General features: G+C 45.3%; 1 protein-coding gene across 1 annotated transcript in view; it reads right to left on the bottom strand.

The window, feature by feature from the left end:
• Positions 1-19095, bottom strand: part of RAB26 (RAB26, member RAS oncogene family) — a 197989-nt gene that overhangs the window by 30116 nt on the left and 148778 nt on the right. Inside the window, exons 3-5 of the mRNA XM_018561304.1 lie at positions 11176-11217; positions 9120-9186; positions 7834-7886 (exon numbers count right to left, since the gene is read on the bottom strand). Of these exons, the coding sequence (XP_018416806.1) occupies positions 7834-7886; positions 9120-9186; positions 11176-11217 (162 nt within the window). The remainder of the gene's footprint in view (positions 1-7833; positions 7887-9119; positions 9187-11175; positions 11218-19095) is intronic.

The following is a 19095-nucleotide window of genomic DNA, read 5'->3' as shown; positions in this document are numbered from 1 at the left end:
CCAATACACACAAGTAGATTAGCACATTATCATTCACCCTAATGGGCTGTCTCCTAGATTGCTTATAGATCAGTATTGATCCACCTGGGAACCAAAATCTCCCCTTCCCTCCTTTGCACCGTCAAAGACCATCCTACATGTGATTACACATTACATATGGGCCTCCTCGCAGAGCTACACAGAACTGCTGGGATAAGAGATCACTGCTTATATATATATATACTATGCCCACCAGAGTTGTATAAAGATAATACATATTACCATATTGAACCATCACGTGGCGTTTTGTGCGTTATTGCATGTGCACAGCATTTATTTAAGAATAAAAAGCATGTCTTAGCTCTTTTTCCCAGAACCCGAGGATCATTAATTAAGGTGGGCTCATTAATCACATGAATGTGGAAGTCTCAAACAAGTCAATTCAAGCGGTGGACCAAACAGGCCTTCACGCGTGAACTTGCGGATGAGGCTTGGTGCTATTTTATTCATTAGGAATAAAAAGGAAGAACAATGAGATTACACACGTTCCTGCTTTTATGGTGAGTGGATTGGTTGATATGGTTTCCCCCTCTTTGTATTTTATTCTCTGGCTTATTAAGGAGGAAATCCAATTATTCAGCTAAATACATATATGTTTATTGCTTTTCCTGCCAATGGATTTGTATCTCCATATAGCCAACACTGCACAGCCATGCGAAAGAAGTGTAGATAGGAGGAGGTGGATTCAGAGTTGGTTTGGTCCATATTGTGCAATGACTATGGTTGGGCAGCTGTCTGACATATAAAAGACTCAAGGGCATCTTCGCTGTATAAAGGAAGGCAAGAGAGCCACACCAAAAGTTTAGGAGTCCATGAGTGATTATTTCATTTCTGAAGCCCAAAGGTAACAATGTCCCCTGTTCATTAGGGCTGCTATGTAAAAGAAAAGTGGGGGACTTGTATCGATCATTGTAGGGTGAGTCAACTTGGGATCTGCCTGCTTCTATCCTTTCATCCAAAAATGTGCTTCAAACTCTGGTTGTTTAAAGGAGAACTATGAGGTGAGTGCTTTTCACATATCCTCATAGTTCTAGCCGACCTGTGACAATGAAACTGTTACAGGTCGGCTCAGTAGATCAGGAAGTGAGTGAACACATACCGGCGTTCGCTCACTTCTCGATCCTGTTACGGCTTTCTGCCGTGACAGGGGAGGGGCTGGATTCCCCCCTCCCCGCTCCGATCCTCCAGCGCTGACTGGCGGAACAGACGGGGGAGGGGGCGGGTACAGCTGGCTCTGCCTCTAGATAGGCAGAGCCACTGTCACTCACGCAGCTGGGCGGATCCAGACATAATTGTCGGGATCCGCTTAAGCTGCGGCGTCTCAGTATACCGCGAGCTGTAGCTCGCGGTATACTGAGCTTAGGGTGACGGGAGGACGCTAGTTTGTGTCCTCCCGTTACCCTTAGGAGAACTATGGGGAAAATCCCTAACCCCATAGTTCTCCTTTAAGTAGCTTCTCACGTGACAGCTGTTGAAGAACTTTTTTGGAGGTCAGGAAATATGGGAAATGCCATTGCTGACTTAGTTTTAAAATGTGCAACCTCCAAAGTGGCATTCCCATCCTTGCATCACAATCACACGCAGAACAAATAATTAAGATGGATGTTCACACTTTCATGCTTCACTCTCTGCATATTAGCTCTCACATTAGCTCATGTAGCCTGCAACTTTAAAAACAACCAAAACCATGGCACCTCCCTTATATCTATTATTACATGTGCCCTTTAAAAGCCTACATAAAGCCTAATTCCAGCTTAACTGCTATTTTGGTTGAAATGTATTGCCCAGCAACATGTTAAATACAAAAAAGCAGCTTTTACATCAATACTCAGTCAATCTCAAATTCTGTCTCCTGCATACTTACCACTCCGAGGGTCCAGGACTGGTCTTGTATTATTAATAAATAAATTAATTTATTTTTTAAATGCAACCAATATAAGTAACTGAATTTGACCCCATAGCCTTTTGCAAGCCTTGTACAGCAGAGCTGAGTTGGAGTAGAAGCAGCACAAGAAGCCAATCAGTTCATATTCTATCAAGGAGCATGTCAATAGGAGGAGAAAGCAACGTGAAAGAGAGGTGAGCTAATAACTGTGCTGCTTCTCCTTCACTGTCCAGTCACAGGCCGGGGAAGGGTCCATGAATGCCTTGGGTCAGAGGAAGTGGGTTGAATGTTGTTGAATGTTGTTGGCCATCAACCTGGAAGACCGAACACATCTTGAGGCAGAGAAGAAGTAGCGCACTGGACAACTCCTGATTTAAAGGTCAGTAATACAGCAAAAGCTTTCTTTATGTCATCTAACAATGGTTCTGCTTTAACCTTATTAATCCATGTCCCCATCAGCTCAATGGCCTCACCACCTCAAGATCTACTCCTTAGAAGACATGGGGGTTATTCACAAAGCTCTCGAAGGCAGCCGAGTGAATAACCCAGCCGAAGTGAAGTGAGCCGAACGCTGTTCGGCTATTCACTTCTGGCGTGTACGGCTGATTTCAGCCATACATCGGCTAAAATCAGCCGCACACCAGCTGCCTTCGGCTGCAATTCGGTCAGCCGAACATGCTCTGCATGTTTGGCTGAGCCGAAGTGCAGCAGGACTTCGACTCAGCCGATCCAACATCTGCATCGGCTGAGCCGAAGCTCCGGCAGCTCACTCGCTGCTGTTCGCCCCTATTCTAATAGGGGCCGAACGGCAATGAGTGAATTGCCAAATGCCGCAGAGCGGCATTCAGCTCGGCTATTCTGCTCGGTACCTCCGTGGTACCGAGCAGAATAGAAAATATTGAAAATAGTAAGGTAAATGTTTTTTTTTCAAATGTTAATAAATAGTGAAATAAATTAAAACATAAATAAACATATTTAAAAAGAGAAAAAAAAACAATTGGGTGGAGCTAGCAGTGACAGCTAGCCTCACCCAACTGTTTCCTATTGGCCGTCACGTTGGGTGGAGCCGGCCGTGACATCACAGCCGGCACCGCCCAGTTGCTATTGTTAAATGACAGCTCAGCGTCTCCCGGTCATTTGGGGACGCTGATCCGTCATTACAACTGGGCGGAGCCAGCTGAGAGATCACGGCTGGCTCCGCCCAGCTGTCATTCGTGTAGCTTACAGCCTCGCCTCAGCTGTCACTTCGGGTCAGTCAAGCCAAAGCCTATTCCTTTGGCGCGGCTGAGCCGCTCGGCAGCTGTACGGGCTATTCACTATAGCCCGTACAGCAGCCCTTCGGTTCGGCTGACCCGAAGGGTTTCGGCGGCCACAGGGAGCCGAAGGATCAGCCGAAGCTATGGCTGGATCCTTCGGGTCCTTCATGAATAACCCCCATAGTTTTCATATCTTGCACTGAAGAGAGGTAGCAATTGAGCAACAGCTGCATGCAAATGGGATCCATGGCTCCATTTCTTTGGCTGCATGTGTGCTTCCGGGTGCAATGTTGGCCACGGCAGCATAATAAAATAATCGACTTGTCTGTACTAGTTATCCTATTATGAGGAATAAATAACTTCATTTCTTTCCCACTAGTAATGGAAAGAGCATAACAATTCGCAGTTCCCATAAACATTGCAAAAAAAAACCCAATGTTTTCTAGACCCAAATAGAAAACGCCAGCGAGCGACGAGCGATTACTCTAAAATACCATTTAATATCCGGCCGCTGTAGAAGGCATGTTGCACACTTCATTTGTGTACATGGCAGTCGTCCCAGTTCCTGGTGAGCGCTAAAAAGGTGCCGCGATGCCTCCAACAGATGCATGATGCACACAGTCTGTTCCACAGCAGACTGCTTGGGTAAACTAGAAGGAATTGGTGTATTAATATTTGAATGTGTCCCAGATGTATAATGATCTATTATGGAAGACTTTATACTCAGATGGGAAACGTAGACTGTTGTTGTATACCTTGTCTGGGACTGACAACTAACGCTAAATGAAAAAGAAAAAAGAGAATGCAAACCGTAAATATTGTGCTTTGCAGAAAAGGGTTGGCAAGGCTTTGGCTCCGGCGCACAGCTCATCAATTTTTAGCTAAACTCTGGCACACAGCTCCTCAATTGTTAGGCAAGCTCCGAAGCTGGAACTGAGCTGCTAGAGCGGAGCTGAACTCCAGAGCTAGGAACTAAGACTCTGCAGATGCTCCTCTGAAAGTCCTGTGACAGTCACACTTTTAATACAGCATAGTATTTTAAAGTATAACTAAAGGTAGACCGGGGTAGGCAAACAACGGCCCTCCAGATGTAGTGAAACTATAAATCAGGCGTTCCAAGACTGACAGCCACTGGCATGACTTCCAGAAGCAGATACATGATGGGATTTGTAGTTTCACCACAGCTGGAGGGCCGGAGTTTGGGTACCCCCAGGGTAGATGATGCACACAGATCTCTGCAGTAATCCAGTGTGAAATAAAGGCCAGTTGCTGCTCTCTCCTTGTGCAGGGTGACAGGTCTTGTCTCCGGCCCCTGCTGTAATAAAGGCCGGTCACTGCTACTCTCCCTCTTTGTGCAGAGTGACTGGTCTTGTCTCCGCCCCCTCCTGTAATAAAGACTGGTCACTGCTGCTCTCTCTCCTTGTGTAAGGTGACTGGTCATCATGTCTCCGCCCCCTGTAGTTTCCTGTAATAATGACAGCTCCCTGCTGCTCTCTCCTTGTGTAGGGTGAGTGGTCTTGTCTCTGCCCCCTCCTGTAGTGGGTGGGGCCACTTGGGCATGTACAGCACAGTGATGATGTCACTGCTACATTTACATATTTTAAGTAATAACCAGGTTTGCAAAGGCTTTTAGGCTTCATTCACACCAACGCTGAAATGCAATTAAAAACGGCCAAAAACGTGTTTCATTCAAATCTGTATGGAAAAGAAAGGCTCAGGCAGCATTTCGGGCGGCAGGCGGTTCGGATCGCGTGGAGCCGCGCGAACACATGAACAGTCCCCAAAGGAAGGTATGGGGTCGTTCATGTCGGCGGTTCAGCGTGGACAAATCCGCCAATCGAACCGCCCTGGTGTGAATGGAGCCTTAGTGCACACAACGTGGATTTGTATCCTTTGTGGTTCGTATATTTCAATGAAAGTTTCTGTGCCCAGAGTTGAGCTTTAAACAAACATTTTGTCCATCTTGAGCAATTAAATATTCCACGCTGTCCTATGTATAGTGAATGCATACAAATTCGTATACGGTATTATTAATAGCCCATTTACAAAAAAGGCAAATGACATTTTAGGTTTCTGATCCTTTAAGAAGAAAACAATGTAACCTTTCATTAGAGATTAAAATGAATTGGAGACGTGCTAAGCAGGGCGAGGAGGCACAAGTAAAGAAGTACAATCAATCCTTGTAAAGAATAATTACCCTTCAATTTATGCCCTGCCATTAACATCACATTACATTTATTTTCTGGCATCCATAATGCTACTGTAATCACCAAAATATAAAGCGTCTCCTAACGGCATCATGCGATTCTATGGCTGTATAAGAAACATTTCATAAACCACGAGCAGAGCATTATAACACGATAATGGCTCACAGGTGATACAATTCATGTTCCGGGTGGTTTGGGGATTAAAGGACAACTCAGTTTTTTTTAAATTTTTCTTTTTAAATGAGTCCCGCAGCAATCGTAAATACGATTGCACTATGCATATGGCTTTAGCCAGAAAAAAAAAAGACAATATATTACAGGGGTGTTTTTTTGTGTTAATAAATGATTTACAGGGTTATTCACTAAGCTGCCGAAGGAATAACCGAGCCGAAGTGAGCCGAACAACGTACGGCTATTCACTTCTGGCTTGTACGGTTGATTTCAGCCGTACATCGGCTGAAATCAACCATACAACGGCTGAAATCAGCCATACATCGGCTCTGTATGGCTGCCTTCGGTCAGCCGAACATGCTCTGTGCAGAAGGACTTAGACTCAGCCGACCCAACATCTGGATCATTTGCTGCCGTTCGCCCCCATTCTCATAGGGGCCGAACGACAATGAGTGAATAGCCGAATCCCGTTAAGAGGCTATTCTGCTCGGTACCTCAAAATAGTGAAAATAGTAGGGAAAAAAGATTAATAAAAAAAAAAAATGTAAATAAATAGTGAAATTAAAAAAATTAAGATATTTTTAAAAAGAAAAAAAACAATTGGGAAGAGCTAGCAGTGGCAGCTAGCTCCACCCAACTGTTCCACCTGCACCTGCTAGAGTCTTCTAGCACAGTGTTTTTCAACCTTTTTTGTGCAAAGGCACACTTTTTTCATGAAAAAAATCACGAGGCACACCACCATTAGAAAATGTTAAAAAAATTTACCTCTGTGCCTATATTGACTATATATAAAGTAATTCTCTTGAATAGGAATCTACCGGATCTCCGACGGAAGACCCGGAAGCCGGCGGAGAGGTGAGTAACTTTGATCGATCAAAATAATTTTGATCGATCAAAGAAATTAACGATTTATTGACGGCACACCAGAAAATATCTCACGGCACAGTGGTTGAAAAACGCTGTTCTAGCTGGTCCTGGCCAATGAATGACAACTAGGCGGAGCTGGCCATGACGTCACGGTCGGCTCGCCCAGTTCTTATTGTTTATTGACAGATCAGCGTCCCCAGGTCATTTGGGGACGCTGCTCTGTCATTACAACTAGGCGAAGCGAGCCGTGAGATCACGGCTGACTCTACCCAGCTGTCATCTGCGGGGCGAACGGCCGACCTTCGGCAGGCCGTTTGCCCCGCTTCGGCTGTCACTTTGGCTCAGTCAATCCGAAGCATATGCCTTCGGCACGGCCGTTGTATGGGCTATAGTGAATAGCTTGTATAGCAGCCCTTCCGTTTGACTGAACCGAAGGGCTCCCGCTGCCAAAGAGAGCTGAAGGATCAGCTGAAGCTATTGCTGGATCCGTCGGTTCTTTTGTGAATAACCCTCTTAGTATAGGAAGTTCCTATACTTGTTAGCACCATCTAGGGGTACTAGTGCTGTGCAAGGGGTAATTTTATACACTATCCCCTATGTGTATGGCCAGCTTTAGCCAGATACAATACTAATGCAGCCATCATATCTAAGGACTAGCAAGTTGCAATATATTACATTTTTTTTGTCTGTTTAGATATGATTTAGTATAAGAAATTCCTATACTCGTCAGCGCCATCTATGGGTGCACTGCATGCAGAAATGTAAAAAATTATCCCCTATGTGTATGGCCAGCTTTAGCTCTAGCCAGAAAAAAAACAAATGCGGCCACCACAGCCAAGGACGGGCAAGTTGCAATATATTACATTTTTGTTGTAGTGTTTAGTATAGGAAATTGCTATACTCGCCACCCCATCTAGGGGTGCTAGTGCCATGCAAGCAGAACTTTTAGAAGTGAGCCCCTATGTGTATGCCAGGAAAAAAAAAACACCAAATGCAGCCACCACATCTAAGGACGGGCAATATTACATTATTGTTTTTGTGTTTAGATATGATCTAGTATAGGAAATTGCTATACTTGTCAGCTCCCTGTGAATGGACTCATTTCTCTGTCACTCTGCACTCTCCTCTTATCAGCGTGTGTCTTGTCAGCCTAAGAACTGATAGATTCATTGTGCTCCTTTTTCCTCTCCCACTCAGCTCTGCTGTACAGGGACTGCATGAGGCTGATCTGTGCAGATTCAGGTACTTACACTGCTTGCATTTTAAAAAATCCATGTAATGATACATTAATGATTACAGAGCTGCATTACTTTGTGTCTGTTATAATCTGATCCCATTCACATCAAATAAATGCTCAGATAGATAAATGGTTTCCGGTGCTGCCGCGGCCCTGTACAGACCATCTCACCTGGATGTTGTCGAAAGAGGTCTTGTTGGTAACATCGTACAGAAGCAGCAAAGCTGGAGAGACAAAAACACAGAGATTCAATTTCATACAAGTGGTGGGTCTGATTTACTAATCTGAGTTCATCTGAAACCCCCCACCCCCACCTCCTTTTCCAAATTAAATATTGTTTCCTCTTCTGCAAAGAGGCCCTGTCACCATTTAGCAGAAATGAAAAAGTTGCATGAAGAAAGCGTTTACTTGTTTTTATTTCCCCCACTCTGCGCTGTATTCAGTTTAGCTGCACCAGACATTTCCAGCAGTGTGGGATGTCTGGTTTGCTTCTGAGCTCGGTGGTTCCTCCTGCCAACCCCTACATGTATACAGGATACAATAGTGACATAGGGACCGGAGGAAGGAACAACAGAGCTCAGAGGAGGAACCACAGAGATCAGAGGAAGATCCACAGATTTCAGAGGAGAAACAACAGGTCAGAGGAGGAAACGCAGAGCTCAGAGAAGGAACCACAGAGGAGAAACCACAGAGTTCAGAGGAGAAACCACAGAGTTCAGAGAAGGAACCACAGAGCTCAGAGGAGGCACCACAGAGCTCAGAGGAGGCACCACAGAGCTCAGAGGAGGCACCACAGAGCTCAGAGGAGGAACCACAGAGCTCAAAGGAGGAACCACAGAGCTTAGAGTAGAACCAAGCGTCCGGCACACCCAGAAGCATTGAATGCAGAAGATTCTTCAGGCAGTTGTATCTCATAATGGAGAGCCGTGCCATGGCCAGATGAGTAATACAAGCCTTTTTTTTTCATGCAGCCTTTCTATATTTCCATTATTTTGTGGCTTAAAGGGTGTTTCCACTTTTGCAGCCAAATTTGAGAAACCCCCCTGTGAATGTATGTTATGTGTTCCCATTCACACAGCATACCTAAAGATAACAAATTGAAGTTCGAATTTAGCATGTCTTTACTGGCCATACATTGAGCGAGCTCACTCTATGGATGGCTCTGTTGGCAGCTCCCACCTGACATCCTTCGATCAAAGGAGACAAGTGCAATACTCATGGCGGAAAAGTGACTGCGGCCAATCAACCACAACAGATTCCTTCATCCAAGCGGTTTAGCGTAGATAGGGGAGCCCTATCTAACAGTGTATGGCCAGCTTAAGTTTGAGAAAGAAATCCTTTGAAATACCATTATGGACACGTTTTTGCTATCGGCTGAAAATGGGGTCACCAGTGCAATTATGGAGAAATCAGCCCCGATTCTACTCACACTGGTCTATTCAGCTTGAAGCACTTACCGTGCGCATCTCTGTAGTACGCATGAGTAACGCTGCGAAATCTCTCCTGCCCTGCCGTGTCCCAGATCTATTGGGAAAACGAAGATCAGAAGATCAATGATTTGGGGTTCATTTGTAAAAGTTTCTGAAATAAAAACTGTCTTTGCAGCCCTACAGTACAAATTATGATATGAAAAATGACAGCTGAAATTTGATTGGTTGCTAGAGACATCATAGATATACTACTTTTTAGGGAACTGTGTGCGGTCACTTTTTTAACCTCAGCTTCTACTGATTTCTTTCAGCTGTTGCCCCTTGTGTATCTCTGACTGGCACCGGTACTAAGAACAGGGCAGCCATCAGGGGGGTACGGCCGATACTCATGTAAGGGGCCCAGGCAGCCTGGGGGCCCGTCCGGGTCCCTTACATGACTATCGGCCGACGGTGAAGGGCGAGGAGTAGGCGGAGGCCTGGCCCTAGCAGCGCAGGGCCCCATCATTGCCGCTCCAGCGGCTTCGAGACAAGCTGGGGCCCCATCAGCGATGTTGCTCGTCTGATGTCGGACTGGCCGGAAGTTACGTCACGTTGGTAAGGAAGGTAGGAAGGAAAGGAGGGAGGGGAGGGATGCAGCCCTTACCAGCCCACCTGAGACCCCTTCAGAGCCCACCATAGACAGTCTCAGATGGGCTGTGCAGCATCTATGGTGGGCTCTGCTGGGTCACTCTCAGGTGGGTCTTGGCACTATCCAACCAATCTGTATTCAATAAGTAGGAACTTGTACGACATAGTTGTTGGTAGATCTAAAGGAGATTGTGCAATCAGATTCTTTAAGGTGCCCATACACTGCACGATTCTCATACAAGAATCGCGGGAAATCCTGCGATCGTACGAGAATCGTGCAGTGTATGGAAGGCGTGCGACCGTCTCTAATGTATGGTCGCACGACTTTTGTATATCGAGCATGTTGGAAAACCAGTCGAGAATCGTACGATTTTCGGCTGGTTTTTAACATGATCGAGAGATCACTGCCGAACGGGCCGGTGTGCGCACGCGCACACTGGCCGTTCAGCATTGCAGTCATCGGAAGCCCGCCCCTCAGGGGGGTGCGGCTTGCGATGATCGCAGGTACGATCTGCCTGTCCAAGATAGGCAGATCGTACGTTTTTTAAATTACTTTACAACCCTCGCAAGACAAAAGTCTTGCGAGGGTTGTAAAGTGTATGGGCACCCTAAGTATGGTGAGCTTTAGGGCTTGTTCACACCAATTGCGTTGTTTTCCAGAGCAGGAGCTGCTGGAATGCACCGCAATCTCTTACAAAACTTCCCCCTTCGTTCTGGGGTGGGAGGGAGCGTGGCAGTGCATTGAAGTCAATGGCACTGCAGCCATGCCCCCCCGCCCGCAGTGTGATCAGACGCGTGGCAAGACATTGCCTGTGTTCCGTTCCACTGCAAACGCAAAAAAATTCTGCATGCTCTATTTTTTGCGTTTGCAGTGGAGCGGAACGCAGGCAATGCTTTGCCACGTGTCCTATTGCACTGCGGGCGGGGAGGAGGGCTGCGGTGTCATTGACTTCAATGCACCGCCACACCCCCTCCTGTCCCAGAACAAAGAGGGGAGTTTTGTAAGGTATTGCAGTGCGTTCCAGCAGCTCCCCCTCTGGAACACAACACAATTGGTGTGAACAAGCCCTTAGGGGCAGCACACAGCCATCTACACCTCAAGTAGATGTACCACATCCCTGACGGCCCAATCCCTGCCCAGTTTGGCAGGACATGTGTGTGTATGACATCTCATCCTGCTAATGCTAGCCAGTTAATTGCGGTAATAGGCGGGTAGAACAAGACTTTGGCCCTGGGGAGGAATACGTTTATATTCAGTTTGGTGTGCAACATCATTATCTTATAAAGGAGATTCATTTTCAGCCATGGTTCCTCTCCTGTACACATTATATACAGACTTCATAATAATTTTAATCTACTGTTATTGTTATCCACCCCTTCTCGTGCTACGCCAAAATGTTCTGCGCGAACACAGACACGAGCGCAAATAACCCCGTGAAAGATATAATGTGTTTACCTGCAGCTTGACTTTTACGCCATCCACGTTCAGTACTTTGTTCTGAAACACAAGACAAAAACATAATAGCCGTGAGCTCGTCGGAACGCTCTGTGCCGGAGCAACATCTACACGCATTTCAATTACCGCAGGAAAATTATACTCGCCACTGATATTATGTTTTATTATCTTCTCGTTTACGTAGCGTTCAGCGGTTTATTTATATTGCACTTAAGGCCGTGATGCATAGGTGTTGGAAAACAGAAAATTACTGATATTTATTTATTCATATGCAGTAGATAAAATGAAGGTAAACTACTGCATTACATTGAAAGCAATCACTTAGGATCTGATTTGTAAAGGGCGCCTACAGGGAACAGCTATGCAAATAAGATTCACAGCTCATTATGGCCACTATATGGAGCCGAGGAACGTAGGAATTTACTCTAGTGGCCATAATGTGCCACATCACGTTTGCATAGCTGTTGTTGGGTTTACATCTACTTTATGGGGTAGATTTATAAAGCATTCGCACAGTGAACAGCTATGCAAACAAGATTCACATCTGATTATGGCCACTAGATGGAGCCAAGGAGCCTGGAAATTTCCTATGTTCCTCAGCTCCATCTGGTGGCCGTAATGTGCTGCGCATCTCATTTGCATAGCTGTTGTTGGGTTTACATCTACTGTATGGGGTTGATTTATAAAGCACTGGGGGCTTCAGCTGCCATTGTGGTGTGTGGTGGCTTCTGGAGGTGGAGCTACCTCCTGGCAAACCTGCAACCACTTCATTCTTTGCTATATATGCTCCAAGATGGAGGCTCTCATAGAGAAGGACCACACTACACAGAGGGGCCTTGACAAGGCAGTGTGGCTTACACATCTTTTGGAAACGTTCTGCAACTAATCCCTATTAATTTTAACCCTCGTATTTAAACAGTGGGTTTTTTTGCAGGCTGGGTGGTGCTGGGAAATTTTTGTTTTTGTGAGTTATAAAGCATGCGCACAGTGGACAGTTATGCGAACAAGATTTGCAAAGGTAAGGAGCAACCCCAAGGTCATCGCAAAGGCTATGTGTCACTTGAGGGAAGGGTTTAAAGTAAGCCGTATCATGGGAGATATGGAGAATTTCAGTGGTAAAATCACCGAAGGGCCCTTGTGGAAAACCAATTTTTGGCCCACCCACTCAACTAGTGGCCAAGCACATACGCATATACACTTTGTAGAGCAGGCATAGGCAACCTCATCACCAGGGCTGTTGTGGAACTACAAATCCCATGAGGCACTGCAAGAATCTGACAGTCACAGGCATGACTCCCAGAGGCAAGATGGGATTTGCAGTTTCAACCCCTGCGGAGTTCCAAGGTTGCCTACCCCTGCCTCAGGTCAACCTTAGCTTATCCTGCACCTATTTAGTGCAGTTGTATCAAAGTCATTTGTCAACATACAATCACTCCATAGACATCAATATGATTGATCACAGTTACATATTTCGCTTTAAAAAAAAACGCATGTTTGTAACATTGCAGACCTACACATATCAGCCACGTTTACTGCTGCTGAGCCATCATGACTGCTACAATTGCAATCTATGCTATCATCCCCTCAAGCAGGGCCATGGGCGGCTCACCTCTGACTGCCCCTCGAGTCAAATCCAACCAGCTAATAGACAAATTCTGAGAGACCTGACTTCCACATGGCCCGAGGAAACAGAGCACAGTGGCTAATTGATTACGTATACTTACTGCAAAGCAATATTTACTTGGTTTATGAAGTTTAATTGCAGGGGTTGGCCTATCACACTCAACTTGAGAGAATAAACACAATATACAAGCCTAAGAGGTGATTAAGCTAATTCCCAAGTAAGCCTGGATCTTCAGCGAGTTGGATTGCTAATTTTCCAATTAACTTTAATATGCACCTCGTTAAATGTGACCTTAGCTGGCAAGTCTATCATTCCCAGGCAGTTACTGAACTGATTTCTTGCAAGGAAGAACAAGCAAACCAGTTTTCAGCAATGTTAAAGTGTACATGTCACCTATATAGCCGGAAGGCAGCAATCCTAAGCCCGTTAAATTTCTAGGCTGTAATTACATCACCCTAGTATGAACCTTTGATCAAGCTAGGGACCAGCGGCATTACTCCCATGAGTCCAATTGAGGCAGCTACCTCAGGCGGCACTGTGGGGGGTGGCATTGAGACCGAAGTGTCACACAGGCAGGCGCAGTGGCCGAAACTACTTAGTGATGCTGTGCAGAGCTCCCGTCTGCTGCGCCTGCCTATATGACAGGTGGAGAGGTTGGGAGCCCTGCTCATTGACGCTAAGTTAGCATTTTTATCAGGTTCAGCATCAGTGAGATTACCACCGAAGGCATCTATTTTTGCCACACTGGGGAGGCAGGGGTGGCCAAAACCTCCACCTGAGGCAGCATGCTCCTGCTAGGGACTGTCAAGTATATACTTATTTGTCACATGAGCATTAAAACAAACCCTCACTGACCTCTGTAGCTGTAGGCACTCTGGAGAAGTGTATTGTCATATAAATAATTCTAGCAACAGTCCAGCTCCCTCTGCTCCCTCCTCCAAAGCAGTGACTCAGCAGCCCAGGTCCCTCTGCAATTGTGACTCAGCAGCTCAGCCCACCCTGCTCTCCCTTCCAGCAGTGACTCATTAGCCTTCCAGCCTTTTTAATCTCAAATCAAACCACAAAGTAGAAGTTACTATATTATTATTTCTTATTATGCAGGATTTATATAGCTCCAACATTTTGCCCAGCGCTTTACAATATAAGGAAGACATTACAATTACAATACCATTCAAGACAAGATGGTAAGGAGGGCTCCGCCCCTGAGGGCTTACAATCTAAAGGGAGGGGCCAGTAATACATGAGGAGGTGGTACATATACCACCAATCCCCTTAAACTCGATTTTTTTTAATCAAAGCCTGCCTTTGTATGTGATAACATTCCTGCTCCTTTTTGTCAGCAAAGAAATAAGTTAATGGCTTTGTTTGCCTTTGCATCTCAAAGTAATTTTTGACATAGCTGTGGCAGTTAATAGTGTAGAGGGGCCCAAAATAGCTGAACCCCAGAGATGGAAAAGGCAGAATGGGGCCCTAGGCAAGAAAGTGGGTTTAGCCGCCACTCCTATTCCTTCAACTAACAATGATAAGGATTGCTTATTGCTTCCCCATTTGCAATGCCTGTACTGGCATAGCCCGCCCATGAGATCAAGTACATCCTCCCTTGTATAGTGACAGATAAATGCACAGCATTGACCAGTTGTACTATCTTCCAGGTTTACTGCAGGAGCATGAAGGTTTTAAGCCAGGGTCCCTGGTCATCCACACTACCAAGGCTGCCTTCTGGATGATCCACCATACGGACACATGATGGGGCTTGTCCCGCCCACCCGGAGCCAGATTTTTCATTTTGAAGATTACAAGAGAGAATTTATGGAAGTTATTGCTCAAATTTTCCTTTAAGTAGCTAGGTTCTTTGTAATGGTTTCCACAACATTATTAAAAAAAATGGTGCTTTAGCTACCAGAAAGATGTGGCCATTACTCAGATGCTTCAGAATTGGGCTTTGGTCCCGCTATCTTCCTGGTCCCAGCTGTTCCGAGGGAAGGATGTGTGTACTGCATTTTGCAATATATTGGCTCATTTATCACGTCTGAGGAAAGGCTGCATTCAGCAAAAGCAATGTGGCACGAAATGTATTATCAAAGCCAAACTGTCTATAAGCCGTGGAGGCTCTATACACCCAGGACAAACCCTTTGATCGCAACAGTCTATTAGAGCTAATATATTAATTGGTAGAGCTCCTTTCTCCAGAATAAGGAAGGACTTCTTGGGTGTCGTATTTTGTACTTGTTCACGAAGGCGATCACTCGTGGCAAAGTGGAAATAGTCTTTTCTGAATAAAAGGTGGCAGCTGATTGAAAAATTCTGCAAGACGGTTTGACCTCTAAGACCGATCAATAGTTCATGTTAATTTTAAGCAATGTTGTCAATATCTGCAAGCAATGCAACCAACTTGAATATAATTTGTAATACTTTTAAGGATTTTTTGGACCTCTGATGGATCTTCGTGACCTGGACATAATGTAAGTGCAGCTATAAAGCAGCAGAAGTATATGATGCTCATAAAGAAGAACTCTAGGATTGCACACACAGCTAAAAAGCATCCCATTCCTTTTCTCCCCCACCGCCGGGGTATCCACTCTGCTTTCATATATATCAAAAAACTATTGCAACCAAGAACTTTGTTTTAAAATTAGATTAGCTAGTCCCTCTATGCTGCGTATGCTGTGAATGTGGATTGTGACCAGCTTATTACAGAATGTTCATGTGTGATTCTATCTAGCCTTGAGTGTAAATTTAAAGCCTATCTCAAGTTAAAAGAAGAAATACCCTTGCAGTGGAGCTACCTCCATGGTCCTGCATTAAAGGACAATTCCACAAGGCGAATTTGGGAAAATGTAATTACCCCCACCAATCTGCCCCCTCTGTCCCCCCAGATGCTCTTACCTGTCCATGATTGCTCCTTCCCCTCTGCGGCTCCCGGGGTGCTATCCTTACTCCGTGCAAAGGATTGCAGCCCTGTGGTATGTATTTTAAATGTTGCTTGCAAATGGCGATCTTTTGAAACTCTCCAGTGGTATTGCAGATATGCCCCAGCCACCACTAACCACAGATGGAACGTGATTGTATTGTGAAGGATTAAAAACATTTTGGACTCTTTCACAGTTTGGCGCCCTATTCTGGATGTCAAAACCGAGTCAGGGATCATGGCAGGGAGATCTTGCTGTTGGGGTATCCAAGACATATAAGGAGCCAGGGGCTCCACCAAACTAAAATATCACTTTTAGGTGATTGGAGTCTCCTTTAATGACATGAACACTAATCTATGATTATGATCTTCTGAGAATATTTTACATTTTGCTTATACAACTGTTTTAAAAAGTGACAAAAAGTGAAAAAAACTAATTGCAACTTCTCTGCGAGAAATGCTTTAGAATTAGAGACCTTGTCACCCCCCATGCTTAACCAAATAAATCTAATAAGTAAAGGTATGTACATGCCCATAATTTAGGATGGCTTTATTTTTTTATTTTGATCCCCCGTCCTTTATAAATTCAACTTTATATATTCGATCAGCTGCAACACTTTGGCAGTGTCCAAGGCTGTACGCTTCACAAAGACCCAACTGCTTCCCTTCTCTGTCCCTGATGTCAGCCAATTTCCTAGCAGCGGATGGAGAAGCCTTACATGATCTGAAAAGACCTTCAATGCAGAACATGCGATGCAACGGTACCCTGGCCACTGCCAGGACTCTGGCTGACATCAGGCCTGGGGAGGCCAGCAACTGAGTCTCTGTGGAGCATACAACCTCTGATACTACAGGAGATGCATGACAATATAAAGTCAATTTCCAGCACAGTAGGAGTACACTGGGCACTGCCAGGAACTTGGCTAACGTTAGGCCTGGGGAGGGCAGCAGCTGAGTCTCTGAGGAGTGTACAGCCTCTGATAATGACAGTATTAAGTCGATTTCCAGCACAGTAGGGGTACCCTGGCTACTGGCAGGACCTTGGCTGACGTCAGGCCCGGGAAGGCCAGCAGCTCAGTCTCTGTGAAGTATATAACCTGTGACACTGAGGGAGATGCTGGAAAATGTAAAGTCTTGTTCCAGGTGTACCCTGGCCACTGCCAGGACCTTGGCTAACATCAGACCTGGTGAGGGAAGCAGTTGGGTTTCTATGGAGCGTACAGCCTCAGACACTGCTGGAGATGCCTAACAATATTAAGACTATTTCCAGCATGGCAGGGGTAACCTAGTCACTGCCAGGACCTTGGCTAATGTCAAAGCAGCAGCTGGGTCTCATGAAGCATGCAGCCTCCTATACCTCTGGAAATGCTGGATAATATAAAGTCTATCAATCAGTCTATAAAGTCAGGGGAGCAAAAACAGCCTCACTTATGGTTATGTACTGTAAGTACCTTTACTCAGTGAGTCTATTTGCTTGGGCATAGGGTGGTCACAGGGTCTTCTTAAATATGCTCAATAACTAATGTTTACTGGCCAGTAAATTGAAGACCACAGATACAATCCACTGGAAGCCTGTACAAGATCACAAGTTCAGATTTTATGGGATTGCCTGTCTCTCTCATCCCCTGCAGGAAAGCAATACACTTTCAGTAAGTGTTCCAGGCATCACTGAAGCTCCATCTCATGGCCAGCAGGAAGGAAGATGTGACAGCCAGTAATGGCTGAGAGGACATTAAGACACCCTGTATTAACTGAGATGAGAGTAATAATATTAGTAGACAGAAGAGGGGTAGAGCAGCACCCATCAGCAGGAGACGCGCAACGCGGGATCAAAACCAAGCTCGGCGCGGATGATCTGTTTATCAGCAGAGCCATTATTATGGATTAAGCTGCCAGGGAAACACAAGAGTCTCTCTGTGAAATGGCAGCTTTATACCTATCAGTCAGCCCATAAAGTGCACCAGTTAAGCAGTTGCCTGTCAATTACAGTTCAGCTCTAATCACTAGGTAGAAACAGCCAGGATTCTAATTGATGGCTCATCTGATAGGAGAGGGGAGGAGGTAACACCGTTGTTTCCAACAAAAAAAAAAATGTTCCTACCATGCAAAAGTGCCGAGAGGGGTGCAGGGGTCTGCTTTCACACCTGGATGGAATTTAAGATAATTTAGATTTATAGGTACTGCAAGTGTGATGTGGAAGCTATAAACACTTAAAAGAGTTGCTACAGGCCAAATACACAGTATCTAAACTCTAACTGGACGACATTCAATTTACTAGAGAACCGTGTATCATAAATCATTGCAACAATTTCACTTCAATGAAATATTTTCACTTTTTTCATCTGTTTGTACCTCAGTGCTCCTGATCTCCTCCAGGCTAGTTCAGCCAACTCCTGGCTACATGCAGTCACACCAGCATCTGCTGCATTTAATTCTTGAGGATCAATTTACAAATATTGACAATGGAGGACTTTGCCTGCGTAACATGCTTCGGCATGGCTACTTGTGGTCTCTGTCAGTTGTGTGACAGGGTGACAACACAGGAGCCCAATTGGGTGACATGTCATCTCATTACAGGAAGTACCTGGAAAAGGACCTTCATAGCAGGATCACCAGGTATTGGAGGACTTTGCCTGCCGGGTCTGGGGTAGACCAATAGACCAACATGGGGTCTGGTCATTTCAGTTTTTCCCTCCATTGTAAGGTGACAGAGGTGACATCCGATCTGCACCATTCTGATCAGGAGGGTATCCATGCACGGATCACCTCCTGATCAGCCCATGTGAAAGGAGCCTTAGGCGTCAGCTGTCATTTTTAAGGAGCATTTGCTACCTTGCAATTGTCCAGCCCTGGCTTAAAGGAAACCTTTCCTTTGAGGATCATGGAGGCTGTCACTGCTACATTATCATTCTGCATATGCTAGCTGCCTGGCTCTAATGCTGAGCCTCCGGCTTCAATACTCTGAGTTACTAACCCAGAATAAGTATGTAAATAAGGACTTTTAACTTTGCTCTGACTTTCCCAATATGCATTCTTTTTCTAGGTTAGTTATACAAAAGCCAGTGAATCAAAACAGCTCATAAACTAGCATTTTCAAAAGGATATCAGCAATGGCAGCTTTCCTATTTCTCTTGGGACATTTAAAAAAAAAAACATTTAAATGGCTGACAGGTTCCCTTTATGCAGGGCATGCTGAGACTTGACGTTTCCTAGGACATGTGGACTGTAAGCTCCTAAAAAAACCCTGCATCGAACATGCAGCCAATTCACTTCAGTAACTTAATGAATGTGTTGCCACAGTGACAATGGAGTGAGGCTGGCAACTGCCTGGCACATCACTGCCCACTGAAGACCTGGATTTGTTTCTGTGTGAGGTTTACATGCCAAC

This window comes from Nanorana parkeri, unplaced genomic scaffold, assembly GCF_000935625.1.
Source record: "Nanorana parkeri isolate BGI_ZX_2015 unplaced genomic scaffold, ASM93562v1 scaffold19, whole genome shotgun sequence".
Lineage (NCBI taxonomy): Eukaryota > Metazoa > Chordata > Amphibia > Anura > Dicroglossidae > Nanorana > Nanorana parkeri.
The sequence above is the reverse complement of the archived record's forward strand: the minus strand, read 5'-3'. Positions and strand labels throughout refer to the sequence as shown.